General features: G+C 39.6%; 1 protein-coding gene across 2 annotated transcripts in view; it reads left to right on the top strand.

Annotated features, from left to right (window-relative positions):
* Positions 1 to 22,087, top strand: part of ITGA2 (integrin subunit alpha 2) — a 68,810-nt gene that overhangs the window by 6,245 nt on the left and 40,478 nt on the right. Inside the window, exons 2-3 of one of the 2 annotated variants that reach the window (XM_051804728.1) lie at positions 12,658 to 12,781; positions 21,750 to 21,859. In XM_051804728.1, the coding sequence (XP_051660688.1) occupies positions 12,658 to 12,781; positions 21,750 to 21,859 (234 nt within the window). Of the gene's footprint in view, positions 1 to 12,199; positions 12,782 to 21,749; positions 21,860 to 22,087 lie in introns of those variants that run through there. The other variant, XM_051804727.1, reaches the window with a different exon arrangement.

The following is a 22,087-nucleotide window of genomic DNA, read 5'->3' as shown; positions in this document are numbered from 1 at the left end:
GTATCCGAAGTAGAAATATCTAAGGAAATAATGGAGTTTGAGGATGTGGGGGTGGGGGGGTGATGAAAGACTGAATTAGGTTTTTGCCTGCCAGTTAATCTATCTGCCTGGCTGGCTATCTGTCTCAAACATAAGTGACCCTTAAGCCAGAGAGCTGACTGTGGTTGATGCTGTGTTAAGACTACAGCACAAAGCTGTGTGTAATGATAAGGCTGTGGATGACCAGGCTGCTTGACCCACTGGATTACCCAATAAATAATGACCTCAGCTGACTGCCAGATCAGTCTTTTTACCTGATTGAGGGATAGCTGATCTGTGCTAGACTCACGAGTTTAATGCAGCTATGGATGCTATTATGAGAAGTTATCAGCCCAACCCTTTTGGGGATATGCCTGTATTGTACTCTATGCTGCCCACAGGTAAACTGGCTGGATTAGCTGTCAGTGTGTCTAACTTTTCCACATGCACAGAAATCACTTCTCATAACTTCTCAGTTTCTTTGACTGTTGCTTTTAAGTTTCCCTTCAGCTAGTGTGAAAGCACACTACATAAGAAATTCTACTTCATTACGAATTTGCTAAAAGAACAAAACAGTAAATTACTTAATTTCAGGCCTAAATTTATTCTTGGCTGGTCCTGTTCTCTTAGGTAAATGTCTACATAGGTGTTGAAGTCAAGGAACCTGTGTCAAGAGTTTGTGTCCTGGTTTCTTAACAGCAACATTACAATAAGGAGAGTAAAACATTGAAGAATCCCCTTGAGGCACCTGTCCAAAGCAGAAGGAAGTGCAGCATTTTGTCCTGGGGCAACGAGTGCATCCTAGATAGTCACGAAATATCACTGCAGAGGAGGGTGTGTGACTCAAATGTCCCTGTACCTGTATCCTTATTTGAATTTTCTGTTTGAGTCGAGTGTTAATTGCTAACTGAAAAAATGACACAGTATTTTATTAAATAGCTTTTCAGTAATTCTACTTTCTTAACTGTAAATTCCAGTAAGATGATGAGAGCAGTGCTCTAATAATGAAGGTGAGAACAATTTAATCTGGTATTGCTACTGTGTAGTATAAAATTCAGTTGTCTTTATTTGCAGTACTTTAGATGCACATAGAACCAAATGGGTTTATAGATATTAACTCAGATTTAGCTGAAATTCCTTAAATGAGAATTTAGCTAACCTTTCCAAAGTGGAAAAAATATAAGTGATCTGACTCTTCATCTAACTATGCTGACCAGATAGAGTTCTGTTTAAACATGCCTGGAATACATATAGGCCAAATATAGAATAGCAGAAATGACTGAGAATGAACTCTTTTATTAAGATTGGCAAAACAATAAACAGAGAAAAAATCCAGCAACCCTACTTGCTTAGGAGTCCTTCAGTAGCTCTGCTAATATTAGTTACCCATTTAACTCTAGCCAAATATCCTTTTGTTTCACTGTCTCTTTTTTTTGTTTGTTTTGTTTTTGTTTTCTTGTCCAAACTGCCCAAAGCGAGTTCATCATATTAAACAGTTAAAAAGTACTTGAGTCTCTGGAGTTGTCTTTCTGAGAAGCTGACAGCTACAATAGACTTTGGTTCTGTGAAGACAAAAAGCAACTGTTCTGCTTTTGTGGAAGAAAGTATTATCTCCAGAAAAGTCTTCTTGAATGTTCGTGGGTCTTTCTCTCTGGCCCCAAAATGTACAATGGCTACATTTTATTAAAAAAAAGAAGATAGCTTCTGTCTGAAGTTACTCTGGCTAGAGGTAGCCTGTTACCTCTAGCTAGAGGTAACCTGACCACTGGCATCTAGATAGGCCAGAGTGTGGTGTGCAGGCCAAGGGCAGGGAGTTGGATGCTGCAACCCCAGTTCACCTGAAACATGGTCCCAGAGTGCAGAGTTAGACGCCTTGGGCTCAGCAGGGACATTTAGGTGCCTTTAAAGTGCACAAAAAGTGTTTGTTTGCATATCAGGAAGGCTCCTGCAGTTAAGCAGTGAATCAAGGGTGTTTGAACTCCATCCTTCTCAAGGACCTGTGTGAGGTGCCTCCTTTCCCTGAGGTCAGGGATGGGGAAGAATTTTGGGAGAGAGATGTCCAGTTTAGCTTTTTTTCCAAGAAGTAGCTGCTTGAGAAGTAATGGTAATAGTCACCTGGGAAGTGTGGGCTTAGTTATGTCATGAGGCATCTCTGTTATTCACATCATGGTGATGTAGATTCACCTCTCAAAGTTTTCCAGAAGTGTCTTTGCTACCAGGCAATAAAGCAGTCTGACAAGCATCCTTCTGATATTGAAACTAGGTCTCAGCTCATCCCAGGAAGCATATCCATGTTTTCAGGCAGACAGGCAAAGACACATCTTGCCTGTGGCCTAATGTCTCGAGCACTTATCTGGGAGTAGAGGAGTACTGAGTTGGCTCTTTTGGACTGACTGCCCATTTAATTCACATTTGGTGAATTGGTAGTGCATAAAAAGAAATTACTTAGCTATTTAGTTAAATAATTTAGTTGTTTCAAGTAGAAATAATTGAATTGAGAAGCATTCATTGCCTTTTGCCATTATATCAGAATGGGTTAACAGTAGGGTAGGATATCTTGCTCTGGGAGAGGGCTGCTTCTATATCTGATTCATATTCTAAACCTTTGTGCAACTTTGTGCTATGAAACCTAGGTGACAGGTAATTTTAAGTTCATTCTGGCCTAGGCAGCTCCTGAAGTATGGGCTTCCTGGATTGTTTTCCTGACTTTAATGAACCCAAATTCTGTCAAGTCATATGGTGCTACAACTGATCATTTCAGTGTGCATTAAGGTAGAATTTCAGGTGAGCGATTGGCACCACCTACCTAACATTCAGGATGCCCAGCCATGAGCTCCCATTACAATCAGAGGAGAGAAGCTGTCATTAATGCTGATACAGAACAAAAGTTCTGATAATTATAGCTCTTCCAAGTATTGTATTATATATCCTGTGGTGCTTTGGAGGTTTTCTTGTTGCAGGAAGCTGATGTGGCAAACATTTTACAGCTGAGGCTGTTCTTATTTCTGCAGCTCTCTGTGTACAGTGCAGAAAACTGAGCTCCCAACTATTTTCAGAAGCTGTGAGGGAGAAATGGAGTCTTAAACATGGTATCCTAAAAATGGCGTAATGGCAGGGTCAGGGGTCACTCTGGAACTGCTGCAGTCCTCATGCTATAGGCTGCCACACTGGAGTGACAGAGGGATCAATGGTGATGATGAATCTCTCAGCTTTTTTCTAATTTAGCCTTTCAGATCATGTTTAACAGTGATATAACATGAAATAATACACAATATAATATATTACAGTACGCTGAAATTTTCATGCAGTGTGAGTGTGATACGGAGAGGGAAGTACATGATACCTGTGGTTGCTTTCCCATCTTCCTGATACTTGTGCGAAAACATGCCTTTTTATCTGTATGCAAACATGTTTTCATAGCAAATGTGGCAAATAGGGTATACAGATAGCAGACACATTGTTTTCTCTGTGATGACATGCATTTCCTCTCTTACATTTGTAATGTGGCTCATTCTTCTCTGACTATATTTGGAAATATTCCTGGTTTAAAAAAGAGACAGCAGAACCACTGTTAATGTAAATATGAGGGAAGAGAATTTTCTGGAATGAAATGCCACTTGAGAAGTAATTTTTTTATCATAGGGAAGCATGCAAAGTTTTTTGTGTTTATCATCATTACATGTGAAGCCATTGACTTAACTGCATATATAATATGCATGTGTGGACAGCTTGCTAGCCTCACATACTTTTAATCTCTTTGTGGTATTGTTGAGAAAAAATTGTGGTTCTCTTAAGGACAGAGCTGAACAATCCTGTTTATACTATGATAAAAGGAAAATTGCATGTCCTGTTTAAAAGGTGCAGGTGAATTTTCTCTGAAATAAAATTTTTCCCATTGATAACATGAGCGGAAACATGCCAGGATAATAAATTTGAGTAGGTTTGAATACTTGCTGGCTTTATTAAAAACTCATAGGAAGTTGTCAGTCCTGCAGGAACTGCCCCTAAACTTTTACTTGGAATCAGTCCTTGTGTAGTAGGTTGCCTAGATTTCTTAACTCTAGGCTAAGAGGAGTTTATACCTCTCCTCACAAAGCCAAGAAGGGCAATATCTGGGCCACAAATAGGGAGCTATCAGGAGAAAGATAAGTCTTGCAGAGTAAGTAACAAAGTTATAGGTAAATTTAATTAGATATCTTACTCCGCAGCAGTATCAGAAGAATAAAATGGGCAGCATCTAGTTGTGTTATCCCAATCTTTCCAACTTTTCAGTCACAATTTGTGTGTTGTATCGTGTTTGTGTTGCTTTTATAGCAGGTTATTGATAACTCCTCAGTGCAGCTTCTTGCATTATGAACTGTTGTAATTGAAAGGCAGTGACTCAGGCTTTTACACACTCGGAGCTTTCAGACTGGAAGCTGACCTGTTTCCAGGAAGAAGCAGTCAGCCAACTAAGCCAAGAACACTTGTTGGAAAGGAGGAGAGGAAGAGGAATAGGAGGGAGGATTTGTTCCTAAATGAGGCATTGTTTTTCCTGTCTTCTCGGTACTGGGTTTTGTTATTTTGTTTGTGGGTTTTGGGGTTTTTTTGGTCTATAATTTATTTCTACTCTAAATGCTATAATTTCTGTTAATTATTAAGTAATTTGAGATATTGAAGCTGTTGTGAAGAAAAAGTTGGTCTCAAGATAAAAGAAAATAAAACAAATAGATGAAGTAGTAAAATGAAGACTTAGTTTTTTCAGGCTTCTGTAATAGTTCATAATAATGAAATAACAACAATGAAATTGAAGTGAGGATTATAAAGTACTTGGACATTCAGTACAAAAAGTACAGTGTCTTACCAGTCATATTCTTTGCTCCTTTTGATTCCTGTCAGAGGTTTACATTGTCTGTATTTAGAAGGTTGTTCTCGATAAGAAATCTGTTCAGTTTTAAATAAAAACAGATTAACTGGGATTATAAAACTGCTGTTTTAATACACCAGCTGAAGGTATCTAGATGCCATTGTGAGTGTCTGCTGATGTGGTTGTGCATACCAAAGAAAAAAATTATTACAAAAAATAGAGAAGTAAATATAAAGGAGAAAACTAATGAGAAAATATTTTGTTACATTGTCTGTACTGGGTAAAGGTTAATACACCTTTCCAGATTGAATTATAAGTGGTCTTTTATTTTTCCTGTTGGGTTGGATTCCACCTAACCATGACTGAGTATACTAAACATAGATGAAAAAGATGTTTTATGTTTATGTGCATTTGCAGAAAAGTCCCAAAAAATGCAACCAATACAGAATTGCTTGTTTTACATGAGAACTTGATGTCCTTACCTGTACATGCACACAATTCACATCCCAATACAGTAAAGCAGATTACACTGAAGACTACTACAGTAACAAAGGAAAAAAAAGAGTTATTTCTTTTTTTTGTGCAGATTTTACTCATTGCAGTGAAAATTGTTCAGTGACTTCTGAAAGCCACAGTGAAGAACATCCTTATTGCAAAAATAGATTAAAGTAACTGCATGCTGCTTGTTTTGTTCTTTATGTATTCACAGTCTTGTCAATAAAGCATTCAAAACACAGTGTATTATGAATGCTGTTCAAATTATGGATAGGTCTTTCTGTAAGAATACTTGACTAATTCTGGTTGGATTATTGCTCTGATAACATAGGTTCTGAATAGTAAGGGAGTAACTTCACTCTTGCATCAAAATGTTGTTGCTGTTTAGTAAAAAACAGCAAAGTAAGACTAAATATCTTTAATATGAAGCAAATACTACTTGACTGCCCTCTTTCATAACTCCAGTACTTTTCCTTTCTGCCTTCATTCCACCTTCTGACTAATATTTCAAGGACAGTAGGTCATTATAGTGTGAAGGGTATCTGTAGGTGTCTGTACTGCCTTACTAACTTTGGAACCTGTGAGCCAATTTCAGCAAACTTTTGCAAAGGGATGAAAAAATTAACCAGCTGGGCATCGGAGTGAGACAAAAGTGCTTTTAAAAGTTCCCTGACAACTAAGGAGATTCAGTGTGACCTTGCACAATAGAAAATACCAGAAAATCTACCCCAAAGAGAGCCCTTAGAAATATTTCAGTCATGGAAAAATCTTGAACTAGAGTGTCCATCCATTGTGAGATGAAGTCAGTGGAAAATAAGAGCTACGAGTTCTATCATCCCTCCCACCCGTTTCTTTTCTCTGCCCTCAGCAGGGTCTGACAGGCTTCAGAGCCCTGATGATGTGTGTTCTTTGGAGGTAGAAATCTTTGAGACTAAGGGGAAACTTTTCTTAGTGGAATTTGTAGTGGCTCTCTTAGAGCAGTATAACATAAGGGGCATAGTAAAGCCATCTTGAATGAATAGATACTTTAAAAAATGCTAGACTGAGCAATTAAGTCACTATTGTCTGTACACATCTTACTGGCTGCCAGTCTAAGAAACTACTTCAGGAAACAGTGGGGTTTTCTTGACTTTTTATTTTTCATGGATTAAAAAACCCATGCAAAAATGCATGTACTACTGTCATGGTTTCAGCATAATGCTGGGTCATGTCCTTGCTTTTCTTTATTGACTATATGCTTATCCCCTTCCACCCCTAAATCCTTCAGCATGCCTATGACTTTCACTTTGGGTTTCTCAGGGTCTGCTGTCCTGTTGGAGGTGGCACAAGGGCCAGTGGTTGTAGCTGTGGCTGTGCTATGGAGCAGAGGGAGCTGCCAGCAGTGCTCTCATGGCATCATTACTGGCATGAATGGTCATGCAGAAAGACAAATTATCACTTTACTGGGTTATATAACAAACTTTTTTCTGTGTTATTGCTAATAGTTGTTTAAGGAAGTGAATACCATACTGTTTAACGAAAAAAAAGGTGATGAAGTTTCCAACTGACAAGGTTAATACTAGATAAATTTATAACTAATACTTAATGTGTGGTGAATCCTTGTAGACTCAGCAGTCAAAGTCCATTGTCTCTTCTTTTTTCTTGATACTTTGATTGCTAGACCTGTTTGATGCAAGCTGTAAATAGCAACAGCAGTGAAAGCCTCTGTTTGACTGGATGTTTTAATGAGAGGTGAGACTTGGCATAACTGAGTAACTGAGTCTGTATGATTATGGTGTTCTGTGATATATTGCTATCTTAAACTGGAATTGCAAACTACCTTTGCAATGTAGTAAAAAGTGATTTAGGCTAAAAACAAAATGGCACATTTATTATGACACTTACCAAATACAGGCTAATAATATGTTCAGTATATTTTACTAGAATTTTATAAACTTATTTCACTAACCAAACAATCAAACACCTAAAAATGTGATTTCATATTTTCTCACCCAGCTGAAAATCTTTTTTTTTTTTAATATACTGGTTAATCTGAATAAGGGATTTCAATCCTAGAGGTATTATAATGATGACATTAAGCAGTTGGTTACCAGACATACGTTTTCTGCTTGGTCACTTTAAGCCGTGACTTTTGCTTACAAAATCAAAACAATTATGAACTGGGTGTACTTAATATGAGCTTTTACTTCAATAAAACTTGCTTCAGCTTGTACTACAAACAGAATAAAGCAAACAGAAGGCATTAGAGTTATCATTAGACTTGTCATGTATAGTTACAGAAGAATTCCCACATACTGAGGTTTAAAGATACCCAGTCATAACGTGTATTACTTTTCATCCTGCTAGGAGCAAGAACATCCTGGTGCAGAAGTATAAAACCAGCAATACTCCTACACTGCAGCTGCTGTGGCTTACACTGCAATAATGCATTTGCTGAATACGGGAACTCCCAGGGAAAAAATGCTATGCCAAGAGATCCTGGAGTTTATTAGAAAGCTTACAGTTTCTTTTAGCCCATTAGGATTTTTTTCTTACGTTTCCTATCTGAAGCTTGATGTTGGGGGGCCCAAGGGGGCCCAAGCCCCCTTCCCAGTCATTGGAGAGGAACTGCTGCTTTTGAAGTCTTCGGGGGAGCTTTCATAAGCTTTAGGCTTATGTCTGGCTTCCTTTGTTCCACACAGTCTGTTTACTTGACTGTAAATAAAGTGCCATTTACAGACAGAAGTTAGGAAATGAATTTTTACTTACCCAACTAATCTCTCATCATCACCACTAGGTCACAAAGTAGTAGTCTGTCACGAAAAGCTATTAAAATCCAGATAGTGAATTAGTTTTCTTTATTTCAAGATTCTTAAATTATCAAAATTCATTGCCTGAAGGCAGCAACAGATACGGAATCATTCCAGCCTAGAATATACAGTACTTAGAACCTAGATGCTTCAATGATTGGCACCCTTTTATTGCATAAGAGACCCTCTTATTTTGCACAGGAAACAGCTTTTTCTTTTTTTTTTTTTTCCCTGCAAATGCTTGAATTTCTTTTTCTGGGTACTGTATTTAGATACTTGTACAAAATGGATAAAAGATGTTCTCACAGTGCAAGCACTATATCAGACAGAGGAAAATGGCAGGAAAATGCCTAGTATATTAGTGCCACTATATACTTGCTAGGCCCAAACCAAGTAAGGTTTGTGTGGAGTAGATCTATAAAAACTGCTGATGATTATAAAAATGTGGAATTTACAATGTGATTGAAATATGCTGAAACTATGGCTCACTCGATAAATGTTCACGCTGAGTCAGAGTGTATTTGCCAGCATTTCTACTATGATTTTTGCAAAGAAGTCATGAATGAGAGGCAAAGCTGATCCATAAGAATATCGCAGGCAACAATGTGTCTTCAGAGGCTAGGTTTTCTGATTTCTTTTTTTTCTCTTTTGTTTTCACTGCTCTTGACTGGCTGCCTGTCCAGAAAGTGAACATGATAGAGGCAGTTCTGAAGAGACCTGTGATCTGGCAGACACTTGTCCATTATTCCTGGTGGACATTCTTGCTCTCAAAGTGTTCTGATACTACAGTAGTACAAATGATTAAAAAGAATAAAATCAAGCCCCAGTAGTAAATAGGAAGGATGGGTAAAACGGCTCAGTAAGTAGTAGGAATGGGAGGATAGGAAGAGAAAAAGAGCATTGCTTCTGTGAGCTGTGATGAAGCCCAGAGGAACCACAAGGAGCTTGGGACAGGTGATGTCCTTGCTTCTTGGAATCAGCCCCAATCCTGGAGAAAGCGGGACCACCAGAGTGGCCCTGGGAGGTCCAGGGATGGATGCTGCAGTGCAAGTACAGGGTGGGAGATAAACAGGCAACACGTAACCCAGCACATGTCGTGCTAACTGCATCTGACTTGCCACAGCACCCTAGGGGAATTGGAACTAGCATGGGACTTTCCTCAGGCTGTTGACTGTGACAGTTGGTCCCTGTAATTTTATCCAGTTCTGGAGGAGACTTTTGCCCTGGCTGTAGCATTTAACAAAACTCTCACCTTGGACATAATCAGAAGCGTTTTCCATGTAGTCGCACCAAAATTGGGCAATGCTCTCGGACAGCAGACATTCAGCAGTGTTACCATTTGGCTACTGGTGTCATTTGCTAATAACTGTGTAACAGAGTCCAGACAGGCGAGAGTTTTTCTCTAGATGTCATTGGATTTCGGGTCAAACTGGAACTGTTTATCCTTCTAGGATACTTCTGGCTCATTCAAAAGCCAGAGTTTATTTCAATGTCCACCGTATGGACCATATGGACCATGTGGAGAGTTCTTCTTCTGTACTTATATGGCAGAATGGCACTGCAGTATAGTCTCCTGTGGCCTCTTGAGAATTGGGTACTGCTAAATTGTGCTTGATTTCTGACTGAGGATAATATAATTTAACAACAGACAAAAAAATAAACCTAGCATATAACATCAGAAAAATATTTTGATAATAGTATATTATTAGATCAAAAAAGAATAACTGTCAGTAGCCAATTTCTATCTCAGCTCATCCTTTCCCTCTCCCTGAAACCCAGAAATAAATTACGATTATGTGAGGTTGTGTTTAGCATTAAGAGGCTTGCAAAATGCAGAGTGATAAGTCTGTACACATTCTCTTCCGCAGTCTTAAATAGCATGACTCAGGAAATATATTTATCTCTAAGGATGCTTCTCAAGGAACTATACTTTTAGCAAAGGGTGATTTCTTGGTTTCCAGAGGCTGGCTGCAGACAGTGGTTGTTTCAGATAACTAATATATGATTTCCTGTTTTGAGTTTGTGGTAAAAAAGTAGTAACAATGTGAGTTGTATTTAGTCTTCTGCTAGTGACGTTTGTGTTTTCTATTCTATGGGCAACGGTACAAAATACATTGACATTTTTTACAGGTCATGAACTTTGCTTGCAAACCTGTGGTTGTGATTTTAGTGTTTTCACTATGGTGTTATTATCATTACTACTGTTACAGCTAAGCTACTGTGGTGAGCTGTTTTATGCTGATGTAATCCCTGTTAACCTCTCTTCCAAAGCTACATCTTGGACCTGGAAGAGAGTGATACCAACAGTGATCTCTATTCCCATCAAAACTAGAAAAACAGAATTTGATCTTATATTTTTAAGATACCATTTCTCCCTAAAGCGTCCCTTTTATAAGGGATTATCAAAAAGGCTGCCACTTTACTACACAATGGTGCAGAGCAGATAAAACTCATTCTGCTTGGGCACACAGGAAGGGAGTTGAAAAATGAGGATGTTGTTTAACCTGTGAGCAACTCTGTGAACCTGCCTTACATGGGAACTTTGGAGAGTAACTGCACAGTGCAACCACAGGTCATTATTTCTTCGTCATTGCCATGTTTGGAGGGTTGTCAGGAGCCTGAAGGTGTTCCTTGACTGGGCTGTAGCTTGTTCCTGAGATCCCACTGTTGTCTTAGTCCTTCTACCTGCAAACTGGGGAAGGAGTTATCTACTCACAGCAGCATCTCTCAGGGGACTCTGACCTTTCTCCTGCAGCTTCTGAAGTGGACATTCCCCTAGATATCAATCTACAGTTCTTTATCAGAAAGAAATCAAGTCCTTTATGAATGAGGAGTGGGCCCCCATGTCCTACAAAATTGTGACACTTAGGACTTAGTCCTGAGCCCACATTGCTGATTCCCTCCAAAATGGCATGGAATACCATACCCTTATTCCTAGATGCACAAGTGTCCAAGGAAAAGCAATAGATATCATGACTACAGTAAAGTAGAGTTGCAGCATTGTGTCATGATTAATTAATGCTGTTCTATGTTGTATGTTTGTATTTCTAAGTTTTCTTTGGACAACTGTTCAGACTGTTTGGACTGAAAACAAAGGCTTCTGGCATGATAATGAAATGACTCAAAAATGTAAGTTTTCTGATGCAGCAGATAATCTCGTTTTTGTTCCAGTGCTGCAAACTAGAATACAAATAGTATTAGGTGTTACAATCAGGGCATTTTTTCTGAGCCTGGAGAACTGAGGTGAATGGAGTTACATCCAGCTGGCGGAAGTCACAGGTTGTGTTCCCCAGGGCTCAGAACAGTTTGGGGACCAGTTCTGCTTAATATCTCCATCAACAATCTGGACAAGGGAATCAAGTGCATCCGCAGTCAGTTTGCAAATGATGCCAGTTTGGGCAGGAGTGTTGATCTGCTGGAGGGCAGGAAGCCTCTGCAGAGGGATCTGGACAGGCTGAATCAATGGAGTGGTGCCATGGGTATGAGGTTCAACAAGGCCAAGTGCTGGGTCCTGCACCTGGATTACAACAACCCCAGGCAGCGCTACAGGCTGGGGAAGAGCAGCTGGAAGGCCGCCCAGTGGAAAAGGACTTCGGGGTGCTGGTCAACAGCGGCTGAACATGAGCTGGCATGTGCCCTGATGGCCAGGAAGGCCAGTGGCATCAGCAATAATGTGTCCGCCTGTACTGGGCACTGGTGAGGCCACACCTCAAATCCTTTGTTCAGTTTTGGGCCCCTCACTATGAGGAGGACATTGAGACTCCTGGAGGAGTCTCAGGGGTGGCCTTATCACTCTCTACAACTACCTGAAAGGAGGGTGCAGCCCCTAGGGGGTCGGTCTCTTCTCCCAAGTAACAAGTAATAGGATGAGAGGAAATGGCCTCAAATTGTGCAAGGGAAGGTTTAGGTGGATATTAGGAAAATTCCTTCTGAAAAAGGTTGTCAAGCATTGGAATATGCTACCCAGGGAAGTGGTGGAATCAAGATCCCTGGAGGTATGTAAAAGATATGTAGATTTGGCACTTGGGGACATGGGTTAGTGGTGGACTTTGCACTTCTAGGTTAAGGGTTGGACTTGATGATCTTAAGGGTTTATCCAAACTACGAGACTCTATGATTCTAATGTACCTCAACAGGCAGTTGATGTGTTTGCTGTGCCACAAGCTTAACTTATGCCTTAAGGGAAACGAGGATAACAGACCTCTGAATCATACATCTTGGCCCCCTCAGCTAAAACATTCCCATTAGTAATGCTGCAACTTTTGTTAAGGCAAACAGGGAATGAGTCATTCCTTGCCCAGGGTATTATAACACATGTAAAGAGTGCTAGACAGGCATAATGCATGGGCAGGGTACTGTAATGAAAAGGCAATTTTTTTCAAGCATGTGTCAAAGGCTATATTTATTTTCTTCTGTTGGGGGAGCTGGCACAGATGAAGAGCCTTTTTCACTCGGATCAAAATTCTTCTTTAATTGCTTCTGTAATAATCTTAATCTTTCTATTAACAGGCATTCTTCATAACTGCTGTGAAGCCTACAATGTTGGGCTCCTGGAAGCAAAAATATTTTCTGGTCCACCAAGAGAGCAGTTTGGATATACAGTTCAACAGTTTATAAATGAACAAGGCAAATGGTAAGCAGTTTGAACAGCTTGTTTTACGTCCAGCTGAAAGGTTAAGGAAAAAACATTGCAACTCTTAACGTTTCTTCTACAACTCCCGCTAATTCCTTTTTATATGAATCTTTTTACAAAAAAATACTTAATGTTATTAAAACAAAAGTTTAGATATTCTAGAGACATATATGTGTGATGATTCAGGCTTTTTTCCTCAACACTATGCAATCTGAGGTGTTCTTTCTGTTAATCTTTTGTTTTTATCTCCAATATATCAGTTTTCTCAGGCTTACAATTTCTGTAGAATTTTAACTCTCATTTCATTCTTTCCTGTACCAGTAACATCTTTATTACATTTTATATATATGTGGGATATTTTTTCCACTTTAATATTGTTGAGGTTAAAACAAATTATTAGGGCTGGGGAGTTGTAATTATTAATATTAAATTAAGTTAAATCTATATAATTTTGTGTCTGATACAGTATTAACTGTTTGCTTGTCAAGGGATGGTATATTTGGACGTTTGTAATAACGCAATCCTAGCAAAGGCCTTGTGTCTGCTACATCTCTTCAGCCATAAAATTTGACCTGAAATCCACTTTTGCCACAACATTGGGCTTAATGAGCAATTAGTAAAATATTTTGCTAGCAATGTTGGTTTCAAAAAGAACTTTAACATATTAACAAGGAGTAAGCATATTTAGTGGAAGACACATTGTTTCGTCTTCTGCAGTCTCAGCAGCCGCAAAAGCTTAAGGTGTCTGTCATGGTAAGGACTATATCTATAAACGTAGTTGAGAACCACTGAACTCTTATGTGGTTAGTTGTGCATACGTGGTTTTAAGTCTACAGTAGAAAGCCACACAAGATAATGTATATTGTCATAAGCTGAGACACTTTAAACATGTCATCCTTCATAGACTGAAACTGTGTCAGAACCCAAGTAGCCACAAACTGGTACCTTTGCTTAAGTGACAGTAGATGGATACCCAGTAACTGAACTTTATTCAGTAAAAAGAAATTAAGATGTCAAAATCTGAAATCCATGGCAATGCACATGAAAATGTATTTTACAGTTGAAGTTTGGAAAAGCCCATACTGAGCCAGCTGAGACATTTGTGCATAGCACTGCTCAGGGGCACTGTGCAGTTCAATTGACTGCACATGCAAATGTGTCTGACATCTCACTGATGTTGCTGTGTTTACTGCCACTGACCAGGAGACAAAGTAAGAGGAGAGCAGAGCTGTATCCTCTGAATTAAAAGCTTGGCTTTTCCTCTCTCTCTGTCGAGTAGCCTTCCAGCCTATCCCCACCCCCCATCTGATGCTGTGGTGGCTTCTCACTGTGTTTCTGCCTGCTTTAATTATGTTTAGTCACCCATAGATCAGAGATCTCTTTTTTTGAAAAAAAACCTTCTGTATAAAGGCATTGGAGGAGAACAAAAATGCCTGCCTAAAGTGAATTGAATGCTTTTGCCTCATACATGGAGAAATTGTCTTGTGTTTTATACTTCTTGTGAGTTTTTCTACAAGCTTGTGGCAGAAGTAATAAGTGCCTGACTCACCTAAGCTATTTATGTTTTAGATTTCCCTCTTTTATTTTTACTTCAGATATAAAACCTACTGCACTACCACTTTCTTGGATAATGTGTGCTGAAGTTTGGGGAAATAAAGTAACTTCAGTTTAACTTTTCCTATCTTACAGAATCATAGAATCACTTAGGTTGGAAAAGACCTTTACGATCATTGAGTTCAACCAGTCTTCTCCTAAGTATATGAATATTTTGAATCTGGTAAACTTTTGTGTATATAGGCACATCATATTAGTTATTTTACTGCATGGTGTCTGACCCAGCTTCAAAAGTCAGGGAGATTTTATCAGCTCATGGTGAAGTAACTAGGACTTGTTAGAGACTCTTCAGTGAAGAAAAGCTCTTTTCAGTCTCTCTCTCAGTCACTAGAGAAGCTTAAAAAAAAAGTGAGTCATATTTTACTCTCTTGTTCTCTTAATTTCTAGGCTATTTTCTTTTGCTTGTGACACTACATTTTCTTTCCTGTGTGCATTGTTTAAAAAAACCCACAACACAAAGAACACCACCAACTAACCAAAAAAACCCCAAACCAAACAGAAAACTGTTTGTTTTCTCCTATAAGCAATGCAGAGGCTGCAGTCCATGCACAGAGTGCTTGTTGACATGGCTGAACTGTGAGCAAGATAAACACTCTAAGCTTGCATAAGATCCTGGTGATACTCTCTGTCAGAGGGGAACATTTATCATCATATGCTTTTTCTGAAGAGATCATGATTGTGCAGCAAGAATGTGAAATACTTGAAAACTCTGTCCAGGCACAGTAAGTAGGGCTGCTCATCATATCAAATGCTGCTGGGGTACCATGTCTGCACAAGGTGCTATGTAAAAATACAGCTTTAAAAATCCTCCTGTACTCTCTCAAAGAGTAGAAAAGAGAGATAAAGATATACAGCAGATGCTAGTTATATTATTCAGCTGTATTTTTGGGAGTTATATCTCCTGAGGCAGTAAAAGCTATAGAAAATGAAAAAGAGAAGAATTTTTGCAGAACTGCATACAGCAGTATGATTTCACTTTTGCTTGGAGGTAACTTCAGAGAGAAGAAGGCAGACAGTCCAAACAGAAGCACAGGACTATTGAAGGGGCTGGTACACGTTGGGACGCTGTGACACAAACCAACAAGGCAGCCTTTTTTTGTAGAGTCAGATGATCCAGGATGATTGGGCACCAATCTGCTGTGCACTGATGGGCATTGATGGCATGTGATGCTCATAAAATAAGGACAGACTTGCAAGTCAAGCACAGCTCAAGCTTTTCACAGTGTCTGGTGGGAATTTCAAAAGAGGAGCTCTATAATGAACTGAGGGAAAACTGTGAGTACCAAAGAAACTCATCAATTAGAAAAGTTGAAGCAGTCCACCACACAAGTAATTAGCCATCACAGAAATATCATTCAGTTTACGCTCTGGTTCTCCCTGTTGTGAGGTCATCTGTATTTGAATCTTAAATTAAGACCAAAATCTCTGTTATTTTGAAACATAATTTTTTTAGAAAACCAGACTGTACCCTGTCAGTTCCTCTTGAATGGGCATGCCCTGAGCAGAAGCTGACAGTACATTCTTAAAAGATAACAGTACTTACTCCACGCTGAGAGTTGGATTTATGTCTGTCTCAGGTGAGGAAGACTGAATAGCTGTATATAGCTGTTAAAATGCTTTTTCCTAGCCATATGTGTCTTCAGACATATGCTCAGCTGTGCCTGTGTGCTCAGAATTTGGAATTTATCTTTTTTAATTTTGTTTTTGAATTTATGTTATGGGATTTTTCTGTTTTAAAATATTTTGTTTCATCCCATACATCAGTAATGACACCTTAATGTGTAGAGCACTTACTGATGTATCACATAATTATTACACTACAACACAGTTTTAAAAATCATTGCATACTGCTCACTGGCTATCAAATACAGCAGCCAATTCCTGAGATGCTGTGTTGCGTCTTCAGACCAATAAGATGTTTTGCCAAGAAGACATGTTTCTGCAGCAACTTCTGTTGAAATCAGTACATTTTCAAAGCCTTCTGATTTTAATAAGGAGGGCCATGTCTTTTGAGAAGGGTAATTTTTTTAACAGAAAGCTGCCATTGTTACAGCTCCAATTTATCTGTGCCAGCACCACTTCTAAAGCTGAGTTCTTTACCTCGCTTCTGCTTTCCCCAACTGCATGCACTGCAGTTTGCCCTTTTCCTGCTTGGAGAAGTTCTGGTTGCTGTTTTCTAGACTTTCAAGTTTATTAGTCAGACTTTCTTGTCATAGCTCGCTGTTGGTTTTGAAGCTTTGAGTCTTGTTCAAAGGATCGAAAGTTTTAGACAGTGAGAAGTGTTTTAGGGAGAGAAGCATTTTTTGTTCTTCATATCTACTCGTTGCTTCCTGTAATTGTAGGAAAAAGGGCAAGATGATTTAAGAGATCCTTTCTACCTTTTTTTCCTATTGGCCATTTCTGTGTTCAGGGGAAAAAAAAATCCGCAATGAAGAGCAAATGCATGAAAAGTAAAAAAAAAAAAAAAACACAAAAACGGGAAAATATAAAACATGCTCTGACAACAGCTGAGAATTCAGCCCTTCACTATGAATTCTGATTTTGCTTTCTCCTACATCACACATTGCTGATTACTAGCTTTGTCATGGTGTAATTTCCCAGAAATAATTCCTGTTGCACTTTGATCTGCCACTCCTGCAGCTTGTGTGGTAGGGCATAGCTGCTGAACTTTATTTGACTTCCTGTAGTTCCATTGTTTTGTATACAGTGTTGGAGACTGATTAAGGAGATGAATAATAAAATCAGTGGCAATATTACATTATATTCACTATAGTATTGTGTAAAGACAGTCTGCAAGGACACATAAGGAAGTTTTGTAAAAATAAATATTTAACTCATAAAAAGACCCTTAATTGATACATTACACATGACACAGTTTATTTGGAAACAAGCATTTTTAAGTTTTTTAGTACTCATTTCTTGCATTCTTTCCTAATACATTCTGTTTCACTTTGTCTTATGTGCAACCTGTTTTATCACAGTAAAAAATATTTTGGTAGTTAGCAGGATGCTAGCCACATACTGTCTTCACTTCTGATGTTTCAGAAAGATACACATGCATTTTCCCAGAGCAGTATTGCATAATTCTCTGCTGTAATGATTTATGTTCATTTTCAAAGGCAAGTGGGACTTCCTGATTTCTAATGTAGATTAAGGTGTGTATTGGTGACAGGTTAGTCTAGTTAAGTCAAATAGCGGAAGGGGTTTAATAGCTCTGTTTGTTTCTGAAAATAGTAATAGTCAGTTCTAAGTGTTGCATTCTGTGTATGGAGTGGCATTTTTTGGCTTACAACATAGGTGGACATTGAGATTCATAGACCCTGCAAATCTACAAGAAATACAGCGAAATAAGTTAGTAAAATAACTTCCAATGAACGATGAGGAAAACAAGCTATAGTAAAGACAAAATTAGGTCTGCTTTGGGCACAGTTGGCATAGACTTAAATTTGGGTTTAAAATTAGAAAAGTTCATCTTGTTTGTCTTACATTTTCCTCTTTGTACCATGGAACAACTACAAGGTTAGTTTCAGGGCTAGTAAAAGTAAAATTCTCATATGAATATTAAGTTCTAGAAGGGGATTGGGTATAAAGAGGGATGGTTCCTTGGTGTAAACAGAAGTCTGAGTTGAAGTTAATGTTGAAGTTGGGGAAAATGGGAGCCAAATAAAGCTCATGGTATGAGCACAAGTGTGCATGTTGAAAGGGAGAGAACTACTTTTAGCAAACTGTGGATGATGATTGTCTCTAGTTTATGCCAATAGCAAGGGTGAGGGTTGGAGTAGGGCTTGGAGTTAGACCTGGAGTTAAGCTTGGATTTGGGACAAGCAGTGGTCTAGCATGCTTCTCTTCCTCTTCTCCTCTTGTACTCTCTCTGTTTATGAGTGAAACCACATGCTTTGGGCTCTCAGGATAACCTGTGGCTGCAGAGCAATGCCAGCGCAGTGCAGAGATTTACAGTGAGTTTCATGACCAGATGTGGTGGTTGCAGGGGCTATTTCCAAGACATAAAGTCATTCTTTGAACAGTAGCTGTCATCCTGCAAGGACTCTGAAATACGTTTGCCTTCTGGGAAACTTAGGAAAAACATGCAAGTATTTATAAATGTACACAGTGCAACGTCCAGCTGGACAGTTAATGCTGAAAAGCTCATCTAGTTTCAGATATTGCACATGCAGCATTGCTATCCATTTAAAACTGTTTCCTGTTTCCATGAAAACTCCTAGCCCTCCCTTTCTCCAATTCTATAACGATATCTAACTCTGTAGTACCTAACAAGGCAGGAGAGCACAACACCTGTCAATCACTATGGACATCTCCATAGTGTGACCCTCTGTGTCACTGCAGGTGTTTTCAGGTTATATTTTTGGTTGGCACATGACCAGTGGAGTAGTTTCTCATGAACTCTTGTTGGTTATTTGGTCCAGTGCTGTGATGCTTCTGGTTTCCAGTGTGCAGAAATGCTCAAACAGACTCAGAAAATAACAAGATCAGAGGCTTCTTGCAGCTAATGTAACGTAGCTTGTTTTTATATAGAAAGGTATTTATATGAACCTGAGTTGCATGTTTAGAGATGCTAAAAGTACACAAAATCTTGTTCCTGCAGCCTGCATAAATCACCATTTTTGAACAAGATAATTGAGAAGTTATGCATTTTTAAAATATTCAGACACACAAGACATAGAATCTGAAATTGAACCCCCATTGGTAAACAGAATAATGTTATGTGTGCTCTAAAGTTTGTGTTTAATTGAGGTGAAATAAAGTAAAAAAAAAAAAAAGGAAATGCAGTTAGCAGTATTTTCTTTGAGAAAGCTGAAAATGTCTCAAACTCTTTCTTGTGCATCTAAAATGATGTATTTTTGTCATAGCCATTGTATTCAAACTAGCTATAAAATTGCAGCAGTAAAATCAGATGATCCCTGGATAGGTAATATGATATATAGCAATAGCTTTGAAATATAATAGTTTCAGAAAATTTGGAGGTTTTTTATAGTGCAAGGTATATTTGAATTAACTATCTATAAAATTTTAGAGTACAATGATTTTGCTTTAAGCAACATATTGACCAACTGAAAAAGATGATTTCTAATGAAACTCCATATTCTAATGAAATCCATATTCTACGAGGGCATTGCTTGTCCTTTTGCTGTCCCCAAAATGAATTAATTACTACCATGGATTGTTCTGTTTGAAAAGCAAAATCATATTGTTGCTGGAGCAAATAACCAGTCCCTGCTTTTCAGTCATCTGTTTAGTTTTTTATATCCCTTGAGATCATCTTCAGTCTTTCAGTGAGTTGTGTTGAAAAATAGATGTTCTTAAGCAGTATTGCCAGGAGGTGAAATAACAGTTTTGTGAAGGCTTTCACTTATAAATAGAGGAGTCCGAGGAGCAGATATTGGAGGGGAAACCTTATGGCAGATGAAGAAATGAGTCAGAGAACAAGAATCACTTTGTGTTGCAGGCACAAATTATCAAAAGTCTTAAAGTTCTTGTTCAGGATTACAGACTTCATGCAGCAGATGGTTACTACCTGCAGTATTTTCTTTATGATTCAGTGTTATCAAGGCGTGGTAGTGTTCAAGTTCGGACAAAAGTTTTTGACTGTTGCCAAGCAGATCCTGTAGAAAATGTTTCTTATCAGTTAAAAGAATAACTTAAAAGGAATCAGTTAATGATTAACTGATAGAACAATAAGTAATTCGTCTCTCAATCCCCAGCATATATAATTTAAAATTTTTATGCATCTTGCTGTATTTCTTCTGACCTATGACATATTGACACATTAAAAAACAGTACACGTTTGAGGCAGATGGATCCCCAAAAGCTCTCTCCCCTTCTTCTCCACCAAAGCTGCCCTTGGTGAATCCAGTGTATTGACATGCAAGTAAAGCTTTTGCACAGTTCTGGAGAAGACTCCTACTCCTGAATGCCCTAGGTGCTGTGTCTTGTGAAAGCATCTTTATTCTTATGATGCTGCTGAATTTTCCAGTATCATTAAGGACCTAATGAAGTTGACCTCAGAGCCTGGCAAGGTTACGGAGCAGATCATCCTCAGTGCAATCACACAGCACCTACAGGATGGACAAGGGGTCAGACCCAGCCAGCACGGGTTTAGGAAGGGCAGGTTCTGTCTGACCAACCTGATCTCCTTCTATGATCAGGTGACCCGCCTGGTGGATGAGGGAAGGCTGTGGATGTGGTCTGTCTGGACTACAGCAAAGCCTTTGACACCGTCTCCCACAGCATTCTCCTGGAAAAGCTGTCAGCCCACGGCTTGGACAGGGGCACTCTGTGCTGGGTTAGGAACCGGCTGGAGGGCCGGGCCCAGAGAGTGGTGGTGAACGGTGCTGCATCCAGTTGGCAGCTGGTCAGTCACTAGTGGTGTCCCCCACTAGTGGGTCCAGTTCTGTTCAGTATCTTTATTGATGATCTGGATGAGGGGATTGAGTCCACCATCAGCAAATTTGCAGGTGACACTAAGTTGGGGGGGAGTGTCAATCAGCTGGAAGGCAGGAGGACTCTGCAGAGGGACCTGGATAGGTTGGAGAGTTGGGCTGATTCCAACGGGATGAGGTTCAACAAGGCCAAGTGCCGGGTCCTGCACTTTGGCCACAACAACCCCTTGCAGAGCTACAGGCTGGGCACAGAGTGACTGGAGAGCAGCCAGACAGAGGGAGCTGGGAGTTTGGATTGACAGGAAGCTGAACATGAGCCAGCACTGTGCCCAGGTGGCCAGGAAGGCCAATGGCATCCTGGCCTGGATCAGGAACAGTGTGGCCAGCAGGACCAGGGAAGTGATTCTTGCCCTGCACTCAGCACTGGTGAGGCCACACCTGGAGTGCTGTGTCCAGTTCTGGGCCCCTCAGTTCAGGAAGGATATTGAGGTGCTGGAGCAGGTCCAGAGAAGAGCAACGAGGCTGGTGAGGGACTGGAACACAAGTCCTATGAGAAGAGGCTGAGGAGCTGGGGTTGTTTATCCTGGAGAAGAGGAGCTCAGGGGAGACCTCATCACTCTCTACAACTCCCTGAAAGGAGGTTGTAGCCAGGTGGGGGTTGGTCTCTTCTCCCAGGCAACCAGCAGTAAGACAAGAGGGCACGGTCTTAAGCTCTGCTGGGGGAGGTTTAGGTTGGATATTAGGAAGAACTTCTTTACAGAGAGAGTAATCAGGCATTGGAATGGGCTGCCCAGGGAAATGCTGGATTCTCCATCCTTGGAGGTTTTTAAGATGAGACTGGATGTGGAACTTAGTGCCATGGTCTAGTAACAATGGGTGGTGTTGGATCAAGGGTTGGATTTATGATCTCGGAGGTCCTTTCCAGCCCAGCTGATTCTATGATTCTGTTACTTTAGGTTGTTGGTTGGTTCACCCTGGAGTGGCTATCCTACTAACAGAACTGGAGATATTTATGCATGTCCTGTTGATACGTCCAAAACCACATGTAAAAAATTGAATTTACAAGGTAAGTTGTAACCAGTAATGTCTTGCTGCAATTTTTCAGTTTTCAATTATTTTTGTATGATGACACTCTACCTTATTAAAACTTTTCTTAACTAGCTCTCTGCATAATCTCAATCTCTGTGGGGTGTGCTGCAAGCACACAGTGCCAGCTGCTGATAAAACCGGTGTCTGTCTGAGGAAAAACTGGTGCCTGCAACTTGAGTCGGGCCAGGGTGTGGGCATCTGGCCT

The sequence above is a fragment of the Manacus candei genome, unplaced genomic scaffold, assembly GCF_025592945.1.
Source record: "Manacus candei isolate 608988 ecotype Guabito, Panama unplaced genomic scaffold, ASM2559294v1 h1tg000061l, whole genome shotgun sequence".
In the NCBI taxonomy this organism is placed as follows: Eukaryota; Metazoa; Chordata; class Aves; order Passeriformes; family Pipridae; genus Manacus; species Manacus candei.
The sequence above is the reverse complement of the archived record's forward strand: the minus strand, read 5'-3'. Positions and strand labels throughout refer to the sequence as shown.